At 41.8% G+C, this 26,220-nt stretch overlaps 1 protein-coding gene across 7 annotated transcripts in view; it reads left to right on the forward strand.

Moving 5' to 3' along the window:
* The first annotated feature begins 10,674 nt into the window (after positions 1-10,674).
* LOC101473739 (uncharacterized) overlaps positions 10,675-26,220 on the forward strand; it is a 53,080-nt gene continuing 37,534 nt past the window's right edge. For 4 of the 7 annotated variants that reach the window (XM_014409749.4, XM_014409748.4, XM_014409750.4 and 1 more), the window contains exons 1-3: positions 10,676-11,550; positions 13,734-13,811; positions 16,490-16,555. In XM_014409749.4, coding sequence (XP_014265235.3) covers positions 11,431-11,550; positions 13,734-13,811; positions 16,490-16,555 — 264 coding nt within the window. In that variant the 5' untranslated portion in view covers positions 10,676-11,430. Of the gene's footprint in view, positions 11,551-13,733; positions 13,812-16,489; positions 16,556-26,220 lie in introns of all 7 variants that reach the window. The other 3 variants (XM_014409752.4, XM_076887394.1, XR_001341891.4) reach the window with 2 other exon arrangements.

Here is a 26,220-nt window from a genome sequence, read left to right on the forward strand (position 1 = left end):
TCTTTGTCTTCTATATATCACCTTATGGAGGTAAACACAGACGACACGGAGCTCTTAGTTCTCACTCCTGCTTTATTCCTCTCTTCACATCAACTGAACACATCGCGCCACAGTGTGAGAAGCCCTCTAGTGGTCCACCACAACCTCTTCCAATACTCTCTGGAATTCCATTAAATCTCTCCTCTCATTTTCTGTTTCAATATTTGCATTTTTCAGTATTTGCCTCCAGAATTCAGCTTGCAGGTGTGTGATTTCAGTTGCTTTTTGTTTTTCTTGTGGCTTTTCAGTCACTTTCAGTGCCAACTGCATTTTATTCTTCTCTCCCATTGCTCTCTAGACCACCGTCATTTTCATCTTTGCCTTTTTCTGCCAAGAGAACTGATTTTATACATATTTGGATGCATAATGATTAAAACTAATTAAATGAATGAACAATTGAACATATTCTTTAAAAAAATACTTAAGATTGAATGAAATTGCAACAATTCTTATTCTTTATTATTCTTTTGTCAGTGGTATTCTTAAATGTCAGTTTGCATATGTAATGTTAGACTTGTTATTAGGCTATTTACATCACTCTTTATGCCTTTTTAGAGCCCGTTAGTAAGTCAGAGTCCCGTCAGCGGGGCTTCCGAATTCGGGGTTATCACTTGGGTCATGAAGACTTCAAATATTTAGTGCTTTGCTAATTTAAAAAAATACTTCTTACTTGTTTCCTATTAGAAAGGCATCTTAAACTTCTATGCTGCTATATCTCTCTGGTGAAGCTAGTCTGCCGGAGTTAACGGAGATGATGGGACTCTTTCATTCATGCCTGAGCATGGACTTTTGTCTATAGCCATAAATAGGCAAGAAGTTTCAAGGCAACAGTGTTTATTCAGTTTATCACCCAGATGTTCAGCATAGACTCACAAGTCTACAACATGTCTCAGAGAAAACAGCACAAAAGAAAGAAAGTTTGCGCCAGCTCTCCTAGCTGGGGTGATCAGCCAAATAACCCAGATCATGTTTTATCAATCTGAACAAGTTGTGAAGAAATGGATTAAACAAACAGAGGAGAAGAGAATTCAACTAGAGGACACATGCAGAGAGATGGAAGCCTAAAATAAACACAAACAAACAGGACATGACAGTTAGGGAATGATCTTTAGTCAAGCATGGCAGTTATTATAAACTTGACTACAGAATAGAATAGAATAGAATAGAATAGCCTTTATTGTCATTGTACAGAGTACAACGAAATTGGAGTGCCACTCACTTGGTGCAAGATTCAATAATAAATATAAATGTAAAATATAAAAAGTACAATAAAACAATCGCAAGTATTCAAACAATAGTAAGTAAGATATATACAGGATAGCAGCATTAATATAATGACAGTATGAATAGCAGCATAATACAATGGCAGTGACGTATGGTATAGCTAAGCAGGTTCAATTGTTTTTGTGCTTATTTACTACGGTGATAGCTCTGGGAAAGAAGCTATCCCTGAATCTGTTTGTCCTGGTTTTATGTGACGTGTACCGTCGGCCTGACGGTAATAGTTCAAACAGTTGATTGCTGGGGTGAGAGTGGTCCTTGATGATATTGCCAGCTCTGCTGAGGTACCGAGAGTTTACAATGACCTCCAGGCTGGGCAGAGAGCAGCCAGTGATCTTCTGGGCTGTGTTGATGACCCTCTGCAGTACTTTCCTGTCCGCAGCTGAGCACCCTGCATACCATGTTGTTATGCCGTACGTTAGGATGCTCTCTATGGTGGCTCTGTAAAATGTCACCAGCAGCCTCTCCTCCAGGTTGTTCCTCCTGAGCACTCTCAGAAAGTGGAGACGTTGCTGGGCCTTTTTTACCACCGCCGTGGTATTTGCAGTCCAGGAGAGGTCATAAGGGATCTGCACGCCCAGAAACCTCATGGAGTGTACCCTCTTCACACAGCTCCCGTGAATGTAAAGTGGGGCTGGGTCTGCTCTGCCCTTCCTGAAGTCCAAGATAAGTTCTTTAGTTTTCGTGGTGTTCAGTTGGAGGTTGTTAACTGAACACCACTCAGTCAGTCTGTTGACCTCATCCTCTGTAGTCCGACTCATCCCCCCTTGAGATGAGTCCAACCACTGTGGTGTCATCCGCGAACTTTATGGTGGTGTTTGAGAGATGGGTAGGGGAGCAGTCGGATGTGTAGAGCGTAAACAGGAGGGGACTCAAAACACATCCTTGTGGAGACCCGGTGCTGAGTGTGATGGTGCTGGACAGGTGGGGGCCGAGTCTGACAGACTGTGGTCTATTTGTCAGGAAGTCCTTGATCCAGAGGCAGATGGGGGTGGAGAGTCCCAGGTGAGACAGTTTCTGGACCAGGATCTCCGGGATGATATGATTGAATGCTGAGCTGAAGTCCAGAAAGAGCATTCTCACATAGCTTCCTCGGTGCTCCAGGTGACTCAGCGCAGTGTGGAGCGCTATGGTGATAGCGTCCTCGGTGGATCGATTTGTCCTGTAGGCAAATTGGTGGGGGTCCAGAGTGGGAGGCAGACCGGCCCTGATGTGCTGACAGACCAGTCTCTCAAAGCACTTCATCACTACAGGCGTAAGTGCAACAGTCCTGTAGTCATTTGGGCTGACCACAGCTGACTTCTTGGCGATGGGGATGATGGTGGAGGTTTTGAGGCAGGGTGGGACGGTGTTTGATGACAAGGAAAGGTTGAAGATTTTAGTGAAGACTCTGGTCAGTTCGTCAGCACATGCTCTGAGAACCTTTTCATGTATTCCATCAGGACCTGCCGCCTTTCTGGGATTCACTGACCTTAGAACACACCTCACTTGATGCTCCCTGAGTGTTAGTGTGCCAGTGCTGGGGGCGGGTGGAAGTGGTGTGACAGCTGAGGGCCTGGTCGTCTCAAAGTGGGCGAAGAAACGGTTTAGATCCTCAGCCAGCGAGGCATCAGTCCTAGACGTCGCCTGGTTATTGCTTCTGTAGTTGGTAATGTGATTGATCCCCTGCCACATTTTTCTGGGGTCGTTGTCAGCAAAGTGATCTTCAATCCTCCTCCTATAGGCAGCCTTAGCTTTCCTGATGGTGACGGAAAATAAGAAAAACGATGCTCAGTTACAAGAAATGTACAGCTGCAAGAAATGCAATCAATAAATGAGGAGATAAACTGGAAGCTCCAAGACACAAAAAAAATCAGGTTTGCAAGTAATGCTTATGAACCACTGAAGTTCTGTGTCCAGCCGTCGACGGCTCCCATGCCGCCACTTGGAGGCTCAGGAGAGCCTTCCAAGCCGCCTGCTCCATTAGAGGTCCTCATGCCAGCTGGTCCTGCCAAGCTGCCTGAGGAACTTCGCCTGGGCTGCCGCTGTTGGACGTGCAGCCGGCCTCCAGAACGGCTTTTCCTTCGTTGCTGGACGCAGTTGTCTGCCAGGCCTGCCTGTCCGCGCTGCTGGTGCTGCAGCCATCCACCAGACCTGCTTTGCCTTCACCTGCACTACCACGGTCTTCCACATGGCCAGCCTCAGGACCTGTTTTGTCTCCGTCACTGCCACTGGACACGCAGTTATCCGCCAGACCTGCCTCGCCTGCGCTGCTGGTGTTCCAGCCGACCGCTAGACTTGCCTCGTCTGCGCCAGTCTTCCACACGGTCAGCCTTCAGATCTGCTTCTCTTTCACCACTCGACTATTTTCAATTCAACTCAATTCAATTTAATTTTTATAGCACCAAATCACAACAACAGTCGCCTCAAGGTGCTTTATATTGTAAGGTAGACCCTACAATAATACATACAGAGAAAAAACCCAACAATCATATGACCCCCTATGAGCAAGCACTTTGGCGACAGTGGGAAGGAAAAACTCCCTTTTAACAGGAGGATTCAGGGTCACTTGATCCAGCCCTAACTATATGCTTTAGCAAAAAGGAAAGTTTTAAGCCTAATCTTAAAAGTAGAGATAGTGTCTGTCTCCCAAATCCAAACTGGAAGCTTGTTCGATAGAAGAAGGGCCTGAAAACTGAAGGCTCTGCCTTCCATTCTACTTTTAAATACTCTGGGCACAACAAGTAAGCCTGCAGTGCGAGAGTGAAGTGCTCTAATGAGGTGATATGGTACTATAAGGTCATTAAGATAAGATGGGGCCTGATTATTTAAAATCTTGTTAGGGTTTTGTTTTCCTTGAAATCCATTTAACCATTATTTTAACCATTAAAGCAGGAATAATGAAATCTTCTAAAAGTTTATAGTTCAAATTCAAACATCAGTTTCAGTCAATTAAGCTCAAAATCATTGTTTGCAACTCAGATTTACAAAACGAATTAGTCTAGAATTCAAATTCTGGAGTCATACAATAAAGAACCAGTATTTCCCACACAGATTTTAAGGTTTATGATATAATTAATAACCAAACTTGACAAAGTATGGTGATGTCTGAATTTCTGAATCTCTTACACTTCACTAACACAAATGCAGTGTTTACCTGTACGGAGACTGACAACAACTTCATTTTACTCAACATTTACATTCAGCAATAACTTCCTTGTCAAATGCTTATGCTCATCAGATTAAATAGGCTTGTTAAAAGACATTATATTTAGTTCTTAATGTCAGATTTAGCTAATTAGATTCATTTAAAAAAGATATAGCAGACAAGTTCATATTTTATTGATGAAAACTTTGACAGAGGAGCAACAAATAATTAAAGAAAGGAATGTCAGGACATATCATTTCTAGTGTTTTTACAGCCGAGTCTTTTGCATGTTATGATGTTTTGGTGATTAAAACAAAAACCAATGCTGATAATATGCAAGAAAACTGAAGTGAAGGAAAGCAATGACTCTCTATCTGACCCTGACTATGACCTGAGCAGCACTCTCGTCTCTGCAGTTTAATGAGGTAGACGTGGAGACAGAGTTCTTGAAGAAGTCAGACGCCTCCTGTGATGTTGCTTGTCTCATGTACGACATCAGTGACCCCCATTTATTCAACTATTGTGCCAGCATATACAAGGTCAGTTACAGGACCATTTGAAGGATAAAGTGTCAATTTCTATTCATTTTTAATTTTGAGATCAGTTCTACTTTTACTGTGTGTTTTGCTGCTGTTTACCCACAGTTACCCTATCTGATAATCCAGCACAGCTCACTTTGCAGCCTCTCCAAAGTCTTTACCGTTCGTATATGTAATTACAGAAAGATAAGTTTGGAGAGCTGAAGATTGCAGAGGTTAGACGGTCCAACATATTAAATAGACTTGAGACAGACATCCTTCCAGCATCATTATCAGTTTTTTAATATTTGTTTGACTAAAGAAAGATTCAGTCACAATTACTCTGCAGTTACTAAGCAACATGTAAACATGTTCTATGCTGTTGCATGCTGGGGGAGCAGGCTGAGGGTCGCAGATGCCAACAGACTCAATAAACTAATCCATAAGGCCAGCAGTGTTGTGGGGATGGAGCTGGACTCCCTCAAGGTGGTGTCGGAGAGGCGGATGCTGTCCAAGATAAAGACAATGTTGGATAACACCTCCCACCCACTCCATGACATGCTGGTCAGTCACAGGAGCTCGTTCAGTGAGAGACTCAGATTACCGAAAAGCACCACTGAACGACACAGGAAATCTTTCCTGCCTGTGGCCATCTCCCTGTACAACGCATCCACTTAACACACTGTTTGCTGCTACAGCTACACATGTTTCTTTTTCAGCTATTTATTTATGAGTGACTTATGTATGTATGTATGTATGTATGTATATATATGTATATATTGTACTATTCTTAGTTAGTGTATTGTCTGTCTTGTCTTAATGTTGGTTTATAATGGAGCACTGTAACAAAAAATAATTTCCCCCAGGGATCAATAAAGTATTCTGATTCTGATTCTGAAACATAAACTGTGATTTCATTTTCTTGTATTCGGACCCACTGGCTGTAATTAGTTGACAACCCCATAGTTATGTGTTATCTGAATTACATTAGAACACCCTTTTATATAAATTTACTCTCCCTCAACTCAGCTTTTCAGTGTTTGAATTTTTTCTATTTTTTTATTTAGCAACATTACATGGAAAGCAACATCATGTGTGCTGGTCGCCTCCAAGGTGGACCTTCCTGAAGGTCTTCAGGCTGGGGAAGACCCCAGCAGAGTTCTGTTATAAGCACAGACTGCCTTTCTCCATGCTGTCCCTTGACTCCACCAGCAAGAACATCTACACCAGGGTTGCCTGGGCAGCCATGTACCCGTATGTTTCAGTTATTTCTACTTATATGTCACACTTTTCCCCCTCAAAGCAAAGGTAAGACCCTTGCTTCTGTGCCACCTTCTTTTAATGCTTCCCTACTCCACTGCAATTTGTATTTCTTATTAACCCATATTATTTAGTGGCTGAAATACACAATCATGACCAATGAACCTTTTGGAACTAGCACACATGGAGAGTTTGGCACTGAGATGTGGTTCACTTTATTCTTTAGACTTATTCAAATTAGTACTGAAATTCTGCCTGTTTTAATTCATTTGTGTAAAATGGCTGTGATTGATTAGATAAATAAATATTTCAGGGTCTCTTTGCAACTTCACACACAACTTCCTGTGCTGCTGTGGTTATTTATAGAACTGTTGTGCCTTTGGGTGAAGTTTATCGTGCGCGGATGAGATATGACAAACTCTGATCAATCATCATGGGCCTGTGTTTTTGATGCTGAAGATTACAAACTAACAAAAACCTGCAGAGCTTTGAATTTGGCCTGTAGAATAGCTGTGGGGAGAACGATGAAGTGCACCAGAGAGAACTAAAGAAAGCACAGTGAGCACATGCAAACTCGTGACATTGCTTCACAGTGCACATTGTGAAGTCTTTGTTAAACATAAAATCTTTTGAATGACACTCTATTATCATTTGTACTTCACAACGACATGGAATTTAACTGCATGTAGAAAATGATTTTTGCATTTTTTTTGCAAAGTGTTGTTTCTGAAATGTTACCTGAAATTGAAGATATTTTTTCCATTTCAAGCAAGAAGCTAGTGTTAGGTCGTTTAATACTAGCTGTTTAAACACTGTGAATAAAAGAGGAATAGCTTGACAGTCACCTTCCAGAGACACACATTTATACTAATCTAATGTTTCCACTGTGCAGTAGTTAAAAATGAAGTATCTGCTAACACTGCTTTCTTTTCTGAAGCAGATGAAAGCTTCAACATGTATAGAAGGGCCCCAATTTATAAACAGCCATATATAGTATTACAGCTTGATATAAATAATCCTTAAAGCATTGGAAATGGCATTTAAATCTCAGTTGTGTCGATCTAAAGAATGCATTTGTATCTCTTTATATTAAGCTAAACAAACAACTTTTTAGCAACTCCTTAAGATCTTGATAAAACCTTACTTCAGATTAAATCAAATCAGATTAACTGGTTTTCCATTACAATTAAGTACCACCTAATATAGTAATGCAACTGTGCGTCCCTTGACCTAATTAGTATGCAACACGAACGCTATCTACAACAAAGGTGGGCGCTGAGGCGACGATATACCTCCTGCTCATTCTCTGGGTTTTTGTCAGACTCGGGGACCACTGTGTTGTTTTTTTTCGCTTATTGCCAGGTTTTAAAAATGGCAGTTTTGATTTTCGTGAAGGAGACGCTCTCATGACTCACTAATGCCACTGACCAGCTAATTGGTGGCGTGACGTCACATTTTAGTACCAGCTCAGATCGCTTTGGAACACGAACAGGTACTATTTTAGTACCTGGTACCAGGTACTATGACCTAATGGTAATAACTTAACGGTAATAGTGCCCGGCTGTGCCCAAAAACCTAAGGCCTGGCCACTAGGCAATCCCCCTTGGGAACCCTTCCAAGGCCTGGCTCCAGGGCGGTGCTTCAGTAACCCTATCCCAGAGAAAGTGAATTGTTCCCTAGATTTTTCACTCATACGGGTTTTTGAATCACTCTTTGACTGGCTCCTCACCCAAGACCAGGAACCCATTATGCTTCTTTCCAACTCTATATTTTTATTCTTGGAGTCCTCTAGAGTAGCTATTCATGATTCACGCCTTAAAATAATTTTCTTTTCCCTCTCCTTTAAGATAACTCTTTTCTGATTGTCTGATGTCCTCACAAATAGATCTGTATGCCTGAGATGACCATATTAATATGCGCTCCAAGTGACATCATACAGTGCCAAGAGTTGAAAAAACTGTCAGAAACAGTGTTTTTGTCCGCTGCTGTGTTTTCAAACATTTGTGAAAGAATGAGTTCACTGAATTTGAACCTTGCACAGGATGCAACTGTTACAGAAAGCCAGTTTGTAAAAAGTCTTCCCTCCTATATATTCAGTGATCAGCTGTAAGTGGTATTATATCAAAATGGAACCTCAGCAAGTTAGTCATTAAGTCAGGCTTGTCACTTAATGACCAAGTGGCAAGACACATAAAATGACACAGCTGGGTCGCTGAATGCTGAGCCACATAATCTGTAAAAGTCATCAACACTGCTGACTCAGTAACTGCAGAGGTCCAAACCTTCTCTGGCATTACCATCACAACAAAGCAGTTTCTGTAGGTGTAATGTGTACCGGTAGGTAGCCCAGTACTTTTGTTCATATGACAGAAAATAAAGAAGTGAGGAAATAATTAAAGAAAGTTTCCTTTAATTGCAGTAGTAGCTTTGAGTACCTTTAGAGGGTTAGGAACATCAAAAGCAGGCAAAAAAATGGGACACACAAGCAAAGTGTGTCCAGATCACTAAAATAATCAGATGGGGGGCATCCTTCAGAATTTGGGTGCGTGAGGGTCACGTACTTGCTACACAAGATAAAAAGTAACATTATTGGTGGGTTGTTTTGCTTGCCTTCTTATAAATTTAGTGTTTAGAGACTGACCGCCAACCACTTGCGAGAGATAGCTTCCCCCCCTCCCTAAGCCTGTTTCGGTGGTTTCTTCTTGTTAAAAGGGAGTTTTTCCTTCCCACTGTCACCAAAGTGCTTGCTTGTAGATTGCCATCTGGTTGTTGGGGGTTTCTGATTTTTTTTCCTGGATTATTGTAGGGTCTTTACCTTATATAAAGTGCAATGCAGTAACTGTTGTTATGACTTGGTGCTACATACACACATGAAATGGTCAAGTAGTCAGCAATGTTCATGTCAACCTTTGTGGATCAGTAACACTACTCTTTCTGGATAACAGTCCCAGGATTTCAAATTCTTCACTAAATACTGGATTCATTTTCAAAATAAAATGATGTCATGGTTTTATGACTCATGGGATGCATATTGTTTTTGTTTTCTAGTTACTCAGAAGCATGTTTCAGTTTAAAATGGAGAACATATTTAAAAAATGTATTTCAGTCATTTACTGTAATGACCTAAATGAATAATTACACATATTTTTGCTTTAAATTTCTCCCAGACTTAGCTGTTATATTACCCCACTATATGTGCTCACTTGGCGTTACAATCCCACCACCTCAAGCTGCATAATCGAAATCAAACACTTCTTACAAGCACTGGTTTGTATTAACTAACACTAATTTCTTTCTTTCTCCAAGTTACAAACAACAACAAAAAACATAAAATCGTGCCTCAAAACACAGCATGATGCAATAACTCACATATTTTGTGCCCTGAGTTCACAGTTTTTCCCAATCTGGAGCATCAGCCTGGAATCTGAAAAACATGCTGCACTTCGCTTTCAAGTGCACTTCAAAGAACCTGACGGTGATGACAGACATTCGTGCTTTGGTTTTCTCTTCTCTGCAGAAATATCTGCACAGTTACTATTCTTTCTTTTGTGTGCAAATAACAAACCCATGCCTGTCCTCCTGTTCAGAATGCACTAAGTCATCTTAAATAAATGGCAGCCAGGAGGAACACAAGCAGATCGCAACCCAGGTCCATCATTTTCCACACTCTCTACATATCCTTTAATATATACGTTTCTAAAAATCCCAGTCAGGCCATTTGAAATTCAAGACCAACAGATGGTGCTCTGGAGTCTTAAGATTGCCGTCTATGTTTAAAATAAGAACACCTGCCAGACTTTAACTTGCATTTGTGCTGTAGATTTTAGATTTTTTTTCCTTGATGATGATGTACGTTTTAAAACACCATAAAGTAGCATTAGCATCAGCCTGAAAGTTGCATTATTACCGCTTGCTGTGCAGCCCACTACACTATATAAGCCACACTTATTAAAAAAATGTATATAATAAAAAAAAAAAAATTGTAATACACATTAAGTTCAGGCTTTGCTCCTGTACACCTTTTATAGATTCTTTTCACGTGCAGTTTCCATAACTATTAGTGCATGATGTGTGCTGTGTCCTTTTTTGGCCTGCTGCCATTTATTTTATTAGTAATTCATTAGGAAGCCATTTCTGTGTATACCTTTAGACTTTTCTTTCATATGTAAAAACCAAACCGTATTCCACAAGCTGAATTTAAAAAAATTAATGTTTTTTCATTAGTACAATAATGGAATAATATTGACGTGGATTCACCCTACACAGCAAAATATGAGCACAGGCAATTTCAACAACATCAGAGTTTTTGTACGGAAGTTAAGTGGGCCTTTAAATACCACCTAGCATGAGGGAAAATATTAGCACTTCGGAAGATTTCCTATTGGTCCACGAAAGAAACGGCCTGGATTTTGGGCGTGTCCATCTATTCCGATTGGACGAAGGCGTTGTCTCTCAGCCCCACTCTCTCCCGTTCACCTCTCCACCGACTGAATGTCCGGCCCGAACGAGGATTTGCACGAAAACATCAACCGCAGACTGCGTATCAGTACCACAGGGGGAGCAGCTCTACGACGAACAGGACCCGACGCTATTCATCCAGCGGCATGACAACCACGTCGATGGCTTTTCCGAAGTTTGATAACGTTCCGGTGGCCCTGAAGCGAGAAAAAGATTTAACGGCAATGACCGCGCTATCACTTGTTTGATAGAAAGACAGAGAGGGGGGCCGAAGTGGACTCCCTCCCCCTCAGTGAAGAGCCGTTCCGCCCGATGGAGACTGTGACGGGACCTCTGCAGCGAGCTCGAGGCCCGGAGCGTCACCTGTGAGACGTCGACACCTCGCCGGAGGACGTAATTAAGAGAGACACGCGAACATCTGTCCGCACTTTCGACGACTTTATTTGACAAGTTCTGCCCAAGCCTGCACGCTAAAACTAAAGTTAGCAGCTCAGCTTTAGCTGCAGGAGGCGACCCCGCGCGCAAGATGACCAATATAGATATCACTTAACGAGGGGTTACGCACTGCCTCAGGTAACCTCGGGACAGGTGAACTGCGCACTGTTAAATAGCTTTGTTCTAGAAAGCGTACATCAGCAACTCGCGTCAGTCTTTGCTGTGAGAACTGATTTTTTCCCCCCTCAAACACGGACTTTTAAAATAAGTCTTCTTTTTTTTTCTCATCGAGTGTCGCTCCCTCAATCAACCATGTCACTCAAAGACAATCCCTGTCGGAAATTTCAAGCCAACATTTTCAACAAAAGTAAATGCCAGAACTGCTTTAAGCCCAGAGAGTCGCATCTGCTCAACGACGAAGACTTAAACCAGGTAAACAAACGCTCCAGCAACTTTCCATTGCGTTTCACTCTTACTATGTGCCGTTTAATGGGAGTGCAAATCCTGTTGCTGTCTTTTCTGTTTGATGTGCTCATTTCAAACGACTTGTCGTGTGCTAATAGACCACGAAGTGCAAAGGTTGGGTTAATTGGACATAATTAGTTTCCAGCCCAAGGGCGCATATTGACCCTAATTCATGCACACGCAGGCTTCCACCCAGCTCCATGCCCTGCAGCACAGGAGCAACGCTATCAGCTGCTTTTACAGGAGCTGTAATTATTTCAGATTATGTTGTCTCCTTTGATCATTTAACTGTAGTTTGAACCATACTATTGCTTAAATTAAGAAACTGTAAAGTTTACTTTAACATGGACTAATATTGGGCGAGGCTGACTTATTATTATTATTATTATTATTATTATTATTTTTAACATTATTATTATTTTAGTGGAGATATTTCACTGTTTACATTGTCCCCAGCAGGGAGTCTTATGTTGTGAAGGTGGTATGGTGTCATGCTGAACTTTGTTGACCCACATTGTGATCATTCCTCTTGGGATTCTTGTTTAATGGGAAAGATCAAGGCTCATTCTCAGGTCTGTGAGACACATTGTCCACTATCATTGTCCTCCACGATGTTGGTACAGAAATTGGCTTACGTTTGTTGGCCTCACATGGCTATTAAAGATTATTAGATTGTCTGTTGCTGGAGGTTTGAAGTCCTGTAGTCCATATATTAAGTCTTTACACAGACACACGCACAGAAAAAATATGGAAAAGCGGAGCATCTATTTTCAACCAGAACTGTCATTCTGACCTCCCATCTTTCCAATTTCACTTGCCTTAAAGGCCCAGGCTATTGAAGCAATATTAAAATCCTTTATGATGACATGGAATAAGAGGTTGTGAGGTGGGGGGCATTGCGAAATGAAGACACAGGAACACGCTCAGATGAGTACATTTAACCGCTGAACCATTAGAGGCTAAAAAGTGACCTAGATTCATCACGCTTATTTCTCAGTCTCAGGGGGGACTTGCCATTGCTGTCAAGTCTTATAAGGACAGATGAGATGTTTTTCTAAACTGTTTTTTTTTTCCTCCCTATGGGCATTAAAACAACAATACACAACAACAGTGTCCCACTCTCTTATTCTTTCAGTTGCCTTCATCTTGCATTTTTTTCCCCCTCCATTTTTAGTGTCTGAATGTTTCTCTTGCAAGTCTGTTCAAACTCTTGACGGTCCAAGGTTATAATTTGGACTTGTGCTTGGAAATTAATGTTATGTCATTTTGTTTACACAGTCACTCAGCTGGAAAATGTGCTGTGCTGCATGTAATCAAAGCAAAAGAGGATTTTATGGTGGATTATGCTCGGCCGTACATAGGGTGAAGTTATGACTGTAATCAAAACCTCAGATTGAAAGACATGGAAGTGCCAGACAGCTGGATATGTCAAGCTCTTTTGACTCAGATTGGTTGGCTACTGTTTCATAGGCTGGGGGACGAAGCACATGTGCATTTATGTAAGACGCTTAATTTGATAAGCTCTTTAGGCACAGGTAAGATCTTAATGTAAACATCAAGTTCAGCAAGGTCTCCTGCACGCAGTATGCATGCAGTGGTTATGGAGGGCTTCTTGGCTCGGCAGACAAGTGCTGACTACTAGCGTGGCTACAGTTCAAGCATGTACCAGAACAACTTAAGAAACACTGCCAGGCCAACTTGCGTCTCTCAGTACATGTTTGAATTGCAAATCTGTAGCCACAGAAGCTCGGCACTAATTTCTTCTGCTTCTCATCCACTGCTTTTTTTTTTTTTTTCCTCCTAACTTCTGCCTCTTGCTTCCCCCACCACCCACCAGTCCACCCACTTAGAGGATCAGAAGAAAAACTGTGTGTGTGTGTTAGCCTTTCCTTTTTCTTTTTTTTCAGGGCAGCATGGTGCTCTGGAATAAAGCCAAGTGGCGAGTGTAACCTAAAGTCAAGGCAGCTAATGTCTATTATAACACTTTCACGGAGTTTAACACATGTTTGTGAGTGTGTGCGTGTGTTTTTAAATAGGTCATAGTATGTGGTCTCAACTTGCAGGATCAACTTCTGTGTCCCATAATTAGACAGTTATTTATTATGCTAATGATTGCTTCCAACACTGTCATTGTGTTTTCCACTCACCAGGCAAAACCTATATATGCAGGATGGCTGCTTCTGGCACCGGAGGGAACAAATTTTGACAATCCCTTACACAGATCTCGGGTAAGTGGTTTCATAAGTGTTTAGCTTTGCTGGTGGTGAGATTGCTTGTGTTTAGAAGAGAGCATTATGTTGTGACTTCACCTCTTCTTGACTTTCTTTTGGAAGTTTTGGCAGAAATTCATGGCAAGAAACTGGCGCTCTTTATAAGAGAAGAGGTCCATTTAACCCCCCTGTGTTTAGCTTCTGCTCGTCTGAATGGTTGATTGGTGTAGTGGTTTTGATTTTTTGTTAAACTGCTTTGAGGAAAAATGAGCAGCCTGTTTGGTTTTGAGCTGACAGATGACGTTATGGCATGGCGAGGCATCCGCTGTCTGCCCGTCTGTCCACTGTTGGCAAGAAATGCTGCTCCTCTTACAGTGTTGGTCACCTAATAGGTTTTCACCCGAGGTGTGAGACGCTTGGGGGAAACTTGTCATCCTAGTGTACTGATTTTAGTGACACTTGCACACAGTGATCATCTAACAGGTCTTTGCCCAAGTTATGCTCAAGGTCAAGTCAAATTTGGATACTGATGAAAAGTTTTGTTGAGGACCAAGAAAAAAAAGTGTGAAATCTATGTCCAGTAACACGTATCTATGGATTAAAGGTTGTGCCTTTTTTCACAAACTGCTGTGAGACTGTATTGGAGCCTTTCTGGAGCTTCTTGATGTGCTTGCGTGGTTTCTGTTCAGGTACGCCGCCTTCCTCCCACAGTCCAGACATGATTGTTGGGTAATTGGTGATTCTAAATTGCCCAAAGGAGGGATTGAGAGTGCAGATGGCTGTCTAGTTACCAGGGTGTACCCCGACCATCATCCACTGGCGGAAATCCCAGCATAGCCATTATCCATTTTTCTTGTCTGTGATGATTTTTGTTGTGGTTCTAAGCTTACAGTTGTAGACCCCCCACCCCATTTAGCTAGGCAAAGCTATGTTGTTTACCACCAAAGTTCTAAGCTAAGTTTGTTTTACCAGCTCAGAGTGCTAGGTAAGTAGCGTGGCTACTCCTCCCTTTAATTTCCTTTATCCATTCTGGCACTCATTTGATAAACAAGAGCTCTTGTTGTTGTGGCTTCAGTGGCTACTTCATGAAATCAGCAGATTCTTATGGGAATCTCGGTCCTCTGTCAGTGAAGCCTCATTGTTAGGAAATAATGAGCCTAATATTGACTTCATTTAATAACTCTTACCACTGCAGTATCGTGTAATCGGAGCCGTCGTTTATCAGCTGCCAGATTATATGCTGTGGTGGTGCATCCCAAAAAGAGGACTGCGGAGAATGTGGGGGAGGAGAAGAAAGGTCTCAGTTCTCACAGCCTCGCTGATGGCTTCCATATGAGTTTTGGGAAAAGCACCTCTGGATCTACTATCAACAGTCTGCCGCTGCTTTGACATCATCAGTGATGCGTTCTGCCTATTCTCCCAGTCAGCGTTTCACTGCGGGGGTATAATTGCTGGCTTGTACGTAGTGCTGACGTGAGCACATTTGTCAGGTTTACACTGAAACAAATAACAGAGAAACAGAAAACCGCTGATGTCTCAGGTGAGTCACGTTTTAGGGTCACTTTAGTTTAACAGGTTGTGGAGGGGTCTGGCTCTGTTTTGTGACAGTGAGGCTGGAATTCTATAATCAGCCTCTGTAGCCTGTAATATATCGTGTTTGGTTTTTTGTTTGGTTTGGTTTGGTTTGGTTTATTTTAAAAAGCATCTGTGGACTGCAATGTCCCTTTAACATTGCCTGTGAGGCTTCTCGGCCCCCCTATTGAGACCTTCCAGTGGCCTTTTAGGTTAGAGAGCAGCTCTCAATATTTCATGCACCAGGCCCTGTTAGAATAGGAGCCCAGGAAATTTAACACTGAGACTAAGCGGTACATTAAGATATGAGGGCAGTGGAAGAGAACTGATCAAGACAATGAGGATGAATATCAGTGGAAATTGTATTATTGTAACTGACAGGATTCCCATTCAAACCAAGACTTACCCCCCCCCCCCCCCCCCCCTCTCAGCTAACCTGGTACATAATGATACTGCGCTTCACAGTTGCATGCCTTTCCATATATATCCTACAGTTTAATCAGCAGTGTAATCTCGTCTTCTCTTATGAACGTCTGTATCCACTTAGCTCTTGTTGTGATAACACCTGCACTTTATATATGAAGGCCTTCTTTCCTCAAATTGTTTTCCTTTTCTTTACAACTATCTGAAATCTTAATGACCGAATGCAGCTGATGCATGCTGATAAAAATGTTGTCCAGCTTGTCACAGCTTGAAAGCCTTGTGATGTCCCGTAAGAGGAAAGTGTGCCAGCATTACTTGCTTACTGCTGTATAGCAACTGTTTCCAAAAACTTGATTGCACTTCCGTGTGTGTGTGTGTGTGTGTGTGTGTGTGTGTGTGCGGTCTTTATACCCTAAGGTGTGTGTTCAAGCTTTTCACTGGAGTTTCTAGATCCAGCAAAATAATCTCAGGCTTTAGAAATTTATTGGCCTTCCACAAGTCTGTGTTTGACTCTCATGCCCAGAGTTATAAAATGTGTAATGACTGATATGATAAATACTGGCACAACTTCTTGTGAGGCTTCTTTTTTTAATTTTTTTTTTTATTATATATATATAAAATGACTATGGTTTGATATCTTTTGTGTGATCATGTCCGTAATGACAGATTTGTTTGTTGTTGTTTTTTTTGTCTTGTTACAGAAATGGCAGAGGAGGTTCTTTATCCTCTACGAGCACGGCTTACTTCGCTATGCTCTGGATGAAATGGTGAGCTTCCTTCCTGTCAGCTGATGATTATTTTGTTGCCTGTTTTGTTCATATTCTGAAGCTTGTCTGTGACCGTTAATAGCTGGTGGCACAGTCTAAACAACCAAAGCATGGTTCAAACAAACAGCAGCATACTGTTCAGTGTATCTGTGTTATAATGCACCATGATCTGCTCATTTACACAGCCTTGTTCACCTCATTGCTGCTACTATGACATTGAAAATTTGCAGCATATAAATAAAAGGGAAGTTTTTTCCCCTCTCTTTGACTTCTGAAAACAAACAACTCCATCAGCAGTTTGACGCATAAGGGGAACAGACGTTAAAACTTTCACTTCTTTCTTTTTCCTGCTTCACATCAAAGGACTGCTCTCTTTTCACTTGAGTTAAACCAGAGGCTTTGGCTACTATTTAATAATTTACAGTGGCAATTGTTACTGTAATAAAGTTGTATTTATTGTAAGATGATAATAAAGTGTGATCATTTTTTTCATTGTTAGTTGCAAGTTTAGTTTATCTGACAAGAAATGCTAGTTACATGATTTCTGTGCAAAATTAGTTGTTTTAAAACCAAAGAAAAACTTTGATGCAAGTGCTGAAAATGTGAGATTGATGAGGCAGCCTACACATGGTTAGCACTAGTCCTTTGTTCCATACAACCACGTATTTAGTGAACGTGCTAAACACTAAGCCTGCTTATACAGTAGTGTGAAAAGGAATGAGCGTGTGGTGTTGACATTCAAAGTTATGTACCTAGCTTTGTGTGTTTATTTAGGTGGTTACTACACTGTGCACTTGATGTGCAGGTGTCCGGTGGTTACTTCCTGTTCTTAAAGGAAAGACTGGAAAAACCACTTATTGACTGACATATTAAATCACCGAGTTATATTTAGTCAGTAGACTAAAATCTATGTAGTAATTATAAAATTAGTATGTAGACTTTCTGTCTGAGCTTGAGTTTTGTAGTCGACTTGGTTCAGGAATCTAGTTTGTCGGTTTTATTGGCACTGTAAGATGTAGGCATGCTGAATATTGATTGACCCAAGCAGTGTTCAACAGCCTTTTTTAAGCGTAGGATGTGTTTTGAAATGAGGTGAAAGCAGAAGTAGATGAAACGGTATTTGTTTTATTGACTTTGACCCTTTCACATTGTGGTATTTTAGTAGAAAAGCTAGTGTGAGGTTTGATGTAATAAAGGGAACAGGTGCTGGGGTGCAGTGTGGCATTCTTTTTTTTTTTTTTCTCCTCATATTAAGTCCTTTTACAGTTATTGCATTCTCACAGTTGAAGTCTTGCAGACACATGACAATTGCTAGCTTAATGCTGGGTTGTAGGTTGACTGGCATTGACGGACTGGTTTTCCTTGAAAGTAAGAGTTGCACCAATTTAAAAAAACAAAAAAACATTTGGCTAAAGCGAAGCTTCTTCTCACACTTTTTCAAGTTTAACTACCACTCAGCTAGTAGTTAGCAAGTATTTGCAGACAAACGTGAAAAACTGCAGGCAATCTGCTAGCAGCCAAAGGAATCACTAGAAGATTTGTGCACACATTTTTACCCAGCAACAGCCACCAACCCTCAGGAACTACTATACTATTTCCCCCCCCCCCCCCCTCTAGGTACAGCGATATATCATGTACAATATAGTTGACAACTCTTGAGATACATGTACACGACAGCACGTGAGCAACCTTAAATTATGTCTATTTCCACTGTTTTTACTGGAATAAAATAAAACCACTGGCTAACAAAATCTGTCTGAACATAGCTTTTAAATCCTGCAGTGGCCCTAATGTGCTCTTCATATTGAGGCTCGTTTGTGAGGCACTGAATGGAGGAGGAGGATGACATGGAAAGAAACATAGATGATGAGGAAGAGACAAGTGAAGTGGCGGATGTCCTCCCTCCGTTCAGTGTTCTCTCTGGATGTCACTCTTTGTGTTTTCATCCCTCTTCTGAGTGGAGGATCAAAAGTATAGGGACAATAAGGGTCTGGAGCTTGAAATATCAAGTGCCACTAAATATAGAGCCTCGCTTGTCACACGAGGCTAATTAGAATAATTGTTTTCAGTTGAATAAAGAGCTGCACAAACTTGGCTAAATGGTGTACATATCTGACATTGTTATTAGGCTGTTTTCAATTCGATTAGTATTGAGATTAGAAAAAATTAAATATTTGGCATGGAACACATCAAGGAGCCACAATAATCATTACTTTCCAAAGATTAGATTGTATTTATAGCAGTAGTAAGGGCGTTGCATCCATCCATTTGCAAATGTGCATGTGTGATAGGAGGCGAACCTACATTTAAACATATTAATCATTTACATACTTTATGACAACAGATAACAAATTGGCATTCTGCTTTGTTTCCAGTCAGGTCTTCATTCACATGCTCAGAGCAGCTGAATGATATCAGGACTGCTTGAACAGATCAGAAAGCTAGTATGGTAACAAAACACAGGGTAAGTTGGGACTAGCTGTTTAACAGTGACTGAATTTTCAAAATGCACTCAACAAAAATATAAACGCAACACTTTTGTTTTTGCTCCCATTCCCCATGGGATGGACGTAGAGACCTAAAATTCATTCCAGATACACAATATAACCATCCCTCCCAAACAGTGGTCACAAATCAGTCCAAATGTGTGGTAGTGGGCACATCTGCTATATTGAGATAATCCATCCCACCTCACAGGTGTGCCACATCAGGATGCTGATCTGACATCATGAGTAGTGCACAGGTGTACCTCAGACTGCCCACAACAAAAGGCCACCCTGGAATGTGCAGTTTTGTCTCACAGCAAAATGCCACAGATGCCACAAGCAATGAGGGAGCGTGCAATTGGCATGCTGACAGCAGGAATGTCAACCAGATCTGTCGCCCGTGCATTGAATGTTCATTTCTCAACCATAAGCCGTCTCCACAGGCGTTTCAGAGAATATGGCAGCACATCCAACCGGCCTCACAACCGCAGACCTCTTGTAACCACACCAGCCCAGGACCTCCACATCCAGCAGGTTCACCTCCAAGATCGTCTGAGACCAGCCACCCAGACAGCTGCTGGAACAATTGGTTTGCACAACCAAACAATTTCTGCACAAACTGTCAGAAACCGTCTCAGGGACGCTCAACTGCATGCCCGTCGTCCTCATCGGGGTCTTGACCTGACTCCAGCTCGTCGCCGTAACAGACTTGTGTGGGCAAATGCTCACATTCGATGGCGTCTGGCACGTTGGAGAGGTGTGCGCTTCACGGATGAATCATGGTTCACATTGTTCAGGGCAGATGGCAGCTGAGAATGTCCCAGTTCTTGCATGGCCAGCATACTCACCGGACATGTCACCCATTGAGCATGTTCGGGATGTGCTTGACCGGCGTATACGACAGCGTGTACCAGTTCCCACGAATATCCAACAACCTCGCACAGCCATTGAAGTGGAGTGGACCAACATTCCACAGGCCACAATTGACAATCTGATAGACTCCATGCGACGATGTGTTGCACTGCATGAGGCAAATGGTGGTCACACCAGATACTGACCGGTTCTGGGTCCCCAGACCCCCAATAGTGCAAAAAACTGCACATTCCAGGGTGGCCTTTTGTTGTGGGCAGTCTGAGGTACACCTGTGCACTACTCATGATGTCAGATCAGCATCCTGATGTGGCACACCTGTGAGGTGGGATGGATTATCTCAATATAGCAGATGTGCCCACTACCACACATTTGGACTGATTTGTGACCACTGTTTGGGAGGGATGGTTATATTGTGTATCTGGAATGAATTTTAGGTCTCTACGTCCATCCCATGGGGAATGGGAGCAGTAACAAAGGTGTTGCGTTTATATTTTTGTTGAGTGTAAGAGCTAGAGGATGTCCATAAATGTTAAAGAGGGGGAAAAATGGTAAAATATGTCGCAAAATATTCTTGATTTATTGTAGTCTGTATGGCAAACACTGGTCAACATTAAGATCAGATGAACTAAATTGATTTTTAAAGTTTGCCAGCTTTCGCCAGTATAACGTTCCTCTAAACCACATCAAAACCCAATTTTGGGAGCACTCGTTATGATTGTAAATGAGGAGGTGCCCCTCTGTTTTGCTCTTAGCCTGGTTTTTTTTTTTTTTATGGCTCTTCTGTCTTGGCTTAACCAAACCCAGATGGGTTGAGGTTCCAACCTGCAGGATGTGGCATGGCTCTGTGGGAAAGGAATGGACTAGCAAAAACCTGGGAGGGAGCACAGTACTTGAAGTCATTGATTTGGGGTTGCCCACCTACAGTGAACAGCTAACATGACACACCACTGCCACGATTTTCTGCTAAGAGCAGCAGTGGCTCTGGAGAGCTGTTATGTGCACAAGACAAGTGGTAAAGAGAGGGGTAAAATGTAGCTGCAGTAAAAACGATAAAGAGAACTGTGATAAAGAGAACTGTTTACTGTTGCTGTTTGAGTGTGAATAGCTGAAAATGTGCCACTAGTTCACAGAATACGTGTTGTTTTATTTGGTATTTGCAAATATGGAGAGAAGACATAATTATTTAGCAAGCTCACTTGCAGTTCAGTCCCCAGTATTTGCTGAATGCACCAGCTGGATTGTTCTAAAAGCAGACTAACACAGTTTTGTCCAGGCAGCGTTGCTGAGGCAACACGATTTGTCCCTTTTGTCCACCGGCAGTTTACCATGGTATTTGATGCATGGGGCAGATTCTCAGTTTTGTTGAGAGCTCTAGAGGTCTCTGACCTGACTGATATAGGACAGAACAGACTGGAAGCAAAGCACGGATTTGAGCGCTGAAGTTGTCTCTAGGCTCTGTCGAGCAAGCCTTTCTGCTGTGGCTGTGGACAAAAACATCAGATACAGCATCAGAACACGTGTGTGTGTGTGTGTGTGTGTGTGTGTGTGTGTGTGTGTGAAAGAGGGTACTAGAGAGCAGAGGACACGTCTGGAACAGGTGTTGCAAGTTCTGAGTAAGCTCTTTATTAAAGTGTTCCTTGTTTGCAGAGAACAGATGCAGAAGGTGGGTTTTACGATAAGTTTGAGTTAAACATAAAAACAAATAAGACAAATTACATAATTGTGTGTTGAAGTTGTCCAAGTGTGGTGAGAGAAACAGCCTCTCACACCAGATCCATTATCACGTCAGAGTGAGGGCAGGTATATAGATGAGAAAAACTGTCAGGAAAGCTGCTTTAATGACAGCGAGAGTCAGAAAGATCAACACCCATACTCTAATAACCTTCACTGTGCAGTCAAATGCCCTACACATCACCTCGCACCCAGTGAACGTCCTTTGACCGATAGATAACCTATTCTAACTGAAACATGCTCTTCGTTATGTGATCTAAACTTTCCTCTTTGGGAATTTATCACTCTTGTGTTGTGGTGTCTGAGGTCACACTGAATCATCAGGCTTGTGCATTGCTAATCTCTTATTAACGTTGAGGGTGGTTTGTGTGCAGTATTTCTTCATTGTATTTCGAGACCTTTGCGGGAACACAGTGCAGGTTGTGTTATCACGCTGTTCGCTTAATGTATTTTATCCCAGGCTGAACAAGCACAGTATACCTGCGAATGAAGTGAGGCTCCCTATTGAGTTGCAGTACACAAAAGACCCTTTCAGATACACTTGGATTGCGTTTGCCTTTAGACTGTATTGACTGCAGTCTGTATCGCAGCCGTATTCAACGAGAACATGATGTTCTCATGATGTTTTAGCTGTTTAAGTCATTCACATTTCATCTTGGCTCGATTAATTTGCTGTGTTTACTGGAATTCAAATAGTGGACTTCTGCCCCATAGCTTTGTCCAAGAACTGAGAGGTTTTTTTTTTTTCTTTTTTCTTTTAGACAAACTTCCTTCCATTTCCCACACATTTGTGCATTCTTTTAACTTGAGATACGCACAGGTCCGGCTGCATCTCTGCTTAATCTCTGACATGAACCCATAAAGCCCCGGCCTGTATTTGCCTTCAAGCCTTGTAAAACCTTTTCACATGCTGAAACATGCGTAAATTCTCTCTTTTTTTGCACCTGAGAAACATGAATCTAAACGTTTCGCAGTGAGTGTCTGTTTGGGGTGAGAGCTAGGGGATGGATGAGTGGGCACGGCTTTTGAGCTGTGTTTCTTGCCTCCAGGCCACTCTATGTGGGGGAATAAGTAGAGTTTTACCACCCCACCCCATCAAATTAGGAATACTTAGAGGTGCTCTAGTCTTCCACTCACAGCAAGCGATGAGAAAATGAGTGGAGAAAGAAGTGTGAACCACATGAAGTACATTTGTTTGCGTTATAGCACAAAGGGACAAGAATAAACGTTCGTTGCAGCTCTGGTGGATAGAAGTGGTATAATCTCTCCATATTAGAGCACTGAATATGGTTTCTGGGTTAGGCATATGTTGGTTTTGTAGAGATATGGTGCGTGAGAGTCTTATTTAACCCCTGCCCTTCCTTCCCCATGGTTCCAGTAGGAACTGATCTGCTGGAATGTAAACAGTAATGGATTACAGTTGGGTCACTATACCCAGTGCACAAAGCCACAAAACCATGGGAAGAGCAATTCATACAGCTTGTAATAATCAGGATCTGCAGCACTGTAACTGACATTCAGCTGAATAGCAACCCCCAGTCATAAAGCTTTCACCCAGTGTGGTACATTTATAACAAGAATTCCCTTGTTTTTGTTTCTGTGTGCAGAAATGGGGACTTTGTGGGGATTTTTTCTTTTTTGTCCCTGTTGTGTCCTAGTTAAATTCCCAATTTTGCACTGAAGATCTTATCATTGCTCTGACTTGTTGGCTGATAAAGTTTCACTACAGTAAGAGGGCCAACTTCGGTAAGCATTGTTTCTCTGGCACAACCAACCAAAAATGACAACACAGGCCTGCCTGATTTGAAATTTCATAGCTTGATGATGGAATTGGATGAGTATATGCTAAAGTCATTAAAACACAAACAACAGGCTCAACAGCTAGCTTACAATAAAAACAGTCACACAGGTCTGAAGGCTGGTTGGTGGTCGCATAGCAACCACCAGTCATTAAGGTACAATTTTTGTTCTCGCGACTGGTTGGCTGTGCGTGAAACTGATTCCTAAGGCCCCAGACACACAGGTTTGGAGTCCTGTAAGTGATGCTAGGTTTCAGTACACCTGGGAAGTGGTGAGTGTTTGCAAACTTCCATGCAAATGCTGGGAGACAAAGTTTTTAGTGCAGCACTGTCTTTGTGAATGATTTCGCCTGACGATAGCCAGCATGATGAAGTAAGGTCATGCTTCAGGCCAGCTCACAAGCACAAAGTGCTATGTGAATAAGTGTGTTAATGAGAGCATGGGGTTTTTAAATAACACACCACTCCTGTGCTCTGGTTCAAAGTACTGTTTTTCCATGAAAACATTGTTCTGTAGAAGCATCATCATCCTAAGACAACAGTGATTTGTCATTTGTAGCTTTATGACCTAAGACACAACTTTTTTTTTTCTGTTGATGTCTCTTATTGACTAAACAAGCGTGATGCATGTCAGCCTCTCTCTCTTGCTCTCGCTCTCTAAGATCCAGTTAGTTTCAGCTCATTAAAGGCAGTTAATCCAAGTGAACACACACACACTCGAGTACCACATCTAGTTGATGTGGATAGAGTATTTCTTTCTTGAATATCTCTATGTACCTATTGGCCACTTCAGTAGGTCCACCTTGCCTCGATCAGGCTGAACCATCTTTTTTGGGCCTTCAGAAATGCCTTCATACCTCACAGCATAGATTCAGCAATATGCTGGCTTTGATATATGTTTGTAGCTCACTCGTTCTCTCCACCTTTGTCTCTCTGTCCATGGGAGATAATCGCAGAAGTGTTGTGCGTGAAAATATGTTTTTGTCATTTGAAGACAATGGGTCCTATTGTTTAAAATCTTTTTGTCACTTCTTCACTTCACAACTCTGAAATGCTTCTATGAACATCGAGTGAAAACAGTGGTGATTAAGGCATGACTCACAACAGAAGACTGTCAGTAACCACACTGGTTTCTTTAGGGAGGCTTTAATCTATGACCCAGTCTTCCAACCTCGTAGAACACCTGACTCGCTTGCTTATTCCAGCCTGTGTTGTGATTGCTCAGTGTGTTCAGTAAAGATACGAAAAGATGCATGAGCACTCTCCAACTGAGTGCTGACATGCAAGTTTGCTATTACCAAGAGAGTATGACTCAACTAAACTAAACACGGTGAAGGGTCTTAGGAAAGATGGGCTAGGCTGCATATTCAGTTAATATATTACCAGTCTTGCTCTGTGTTATGCTTTTGGCCTGAATTTCTCCATCTGTATTCTTATCTTTGCTCCTTAGTTTTTGTCTCTGTCTTAGTGACCACATTGTTCTGGATATGGCGGATATAAATACTCTGAGACATTTCCTTTTCTTCAGTCAGCAGTATCCTGTAACTGGCTCAGGACCAAGTCTGTCCTCTAAATATTAAACTCGTGGGCTTAGCCTATCTGTGAGCTGCTATCAGATACTTTTATTTGTGTTTAGTTGTTTTCTCTTAAATATAAAATGTAATTTAAAGTTTTATATTTTCATATCTTCTCACTAGCTTCCCTTTGTTCATAGTGATTGTGTGTTCCACAGCCAGATGGTTTAATATGCCTGCAAATAATGGCGCTGAAATTACTGTAGCGACAAAAGATGGACTTACAATTATGCCAAAATATATGTCACTCACATCCCCTTCACAATTGCTAGAGGGGTAGGTTATGTGTAAGCTATTATGTAAAGTAGCAAACACATACTTTTATCTTTGCAAATTCTGAAGTGAAACACTTTTTGTTTTTTTGGTTTTTTTTTAAAGACACTTTGCTGTTGTAGTTGTGAACACATTTTGTGCCACTGTGTCCATATTGGTACTGGTAACCTTAGTGCATCGCATGGTATTCACGGTTAAATGCCTTTGTGTGAGAATAGATTATAATAATTAAGGTTATGCAGGGTGTTGGACTACTGTTTGTTATTTCATGGACTGTGTGGGATTTTGGGCATCAACAGCAATGATGGTGTTCGAATACTGATTTAGAACCTCGCTTACCATGGCAGCGACCTGAACTTCGAGTTCAGGGCATACCATAGTGATTATATTGGCGTTCTGTGTGTGTGTGTGTGTGTGTGTGTGTGTGTGTGTGTGTGTGAGAGAGAGAGAGACTGTTGACAGGATCATTAAAAGTGTGCCAGGTCTCCATTTTGTGTTTATGTGGGACTTTAGCTGACTGTGACTTTGCACTTTCTTTCTTGTCTCATATTTCTCTTGGCGAATGTGAAGGAGGTTTAGTTGAATTCTGGTTGACTGTGGACGAGTACTGTGCCGTGGTGAAAAGTTTTCAGAATATCCTTTTACCATCCTTCGTTTCAACCCTCCCTCAGTCACTCTCTTGTACTTTTTAATGATTTCCAGCCATTCATTAACCAGAAAAAGGCTTATTCCTGGAGGATTTGGCTAAACAAGAACTTCACTTATACATTACTCAGTCCAATTTACTTTCCCGTCCTTTTACCGCTCACTTATCCTGCCACTGTCTTGTATCTCTCTCTTCCATTCCAGCTCTGTCTGGCAAATAAACTGTTTGTGCTGGGGGAGAGCAACCACCAGTATTGTGTAACTTCTTTCCCCCCCCTAAACCC

Source organism: Maylandia zebra, linkage group LG8, assembly GCF_041146795.1.
Source record: "Maylandia zebra isolate NMK-2024a linkage group LG8, Mzebra_GT3a, whole genome shotgun sequence".
Classification (NCBI taxonomy): Eukaryota; Metazoa; Chordata; class Actinopteri; order Cichliformes; family Cichlidae; genus Maylandia; species Maylandia zebra.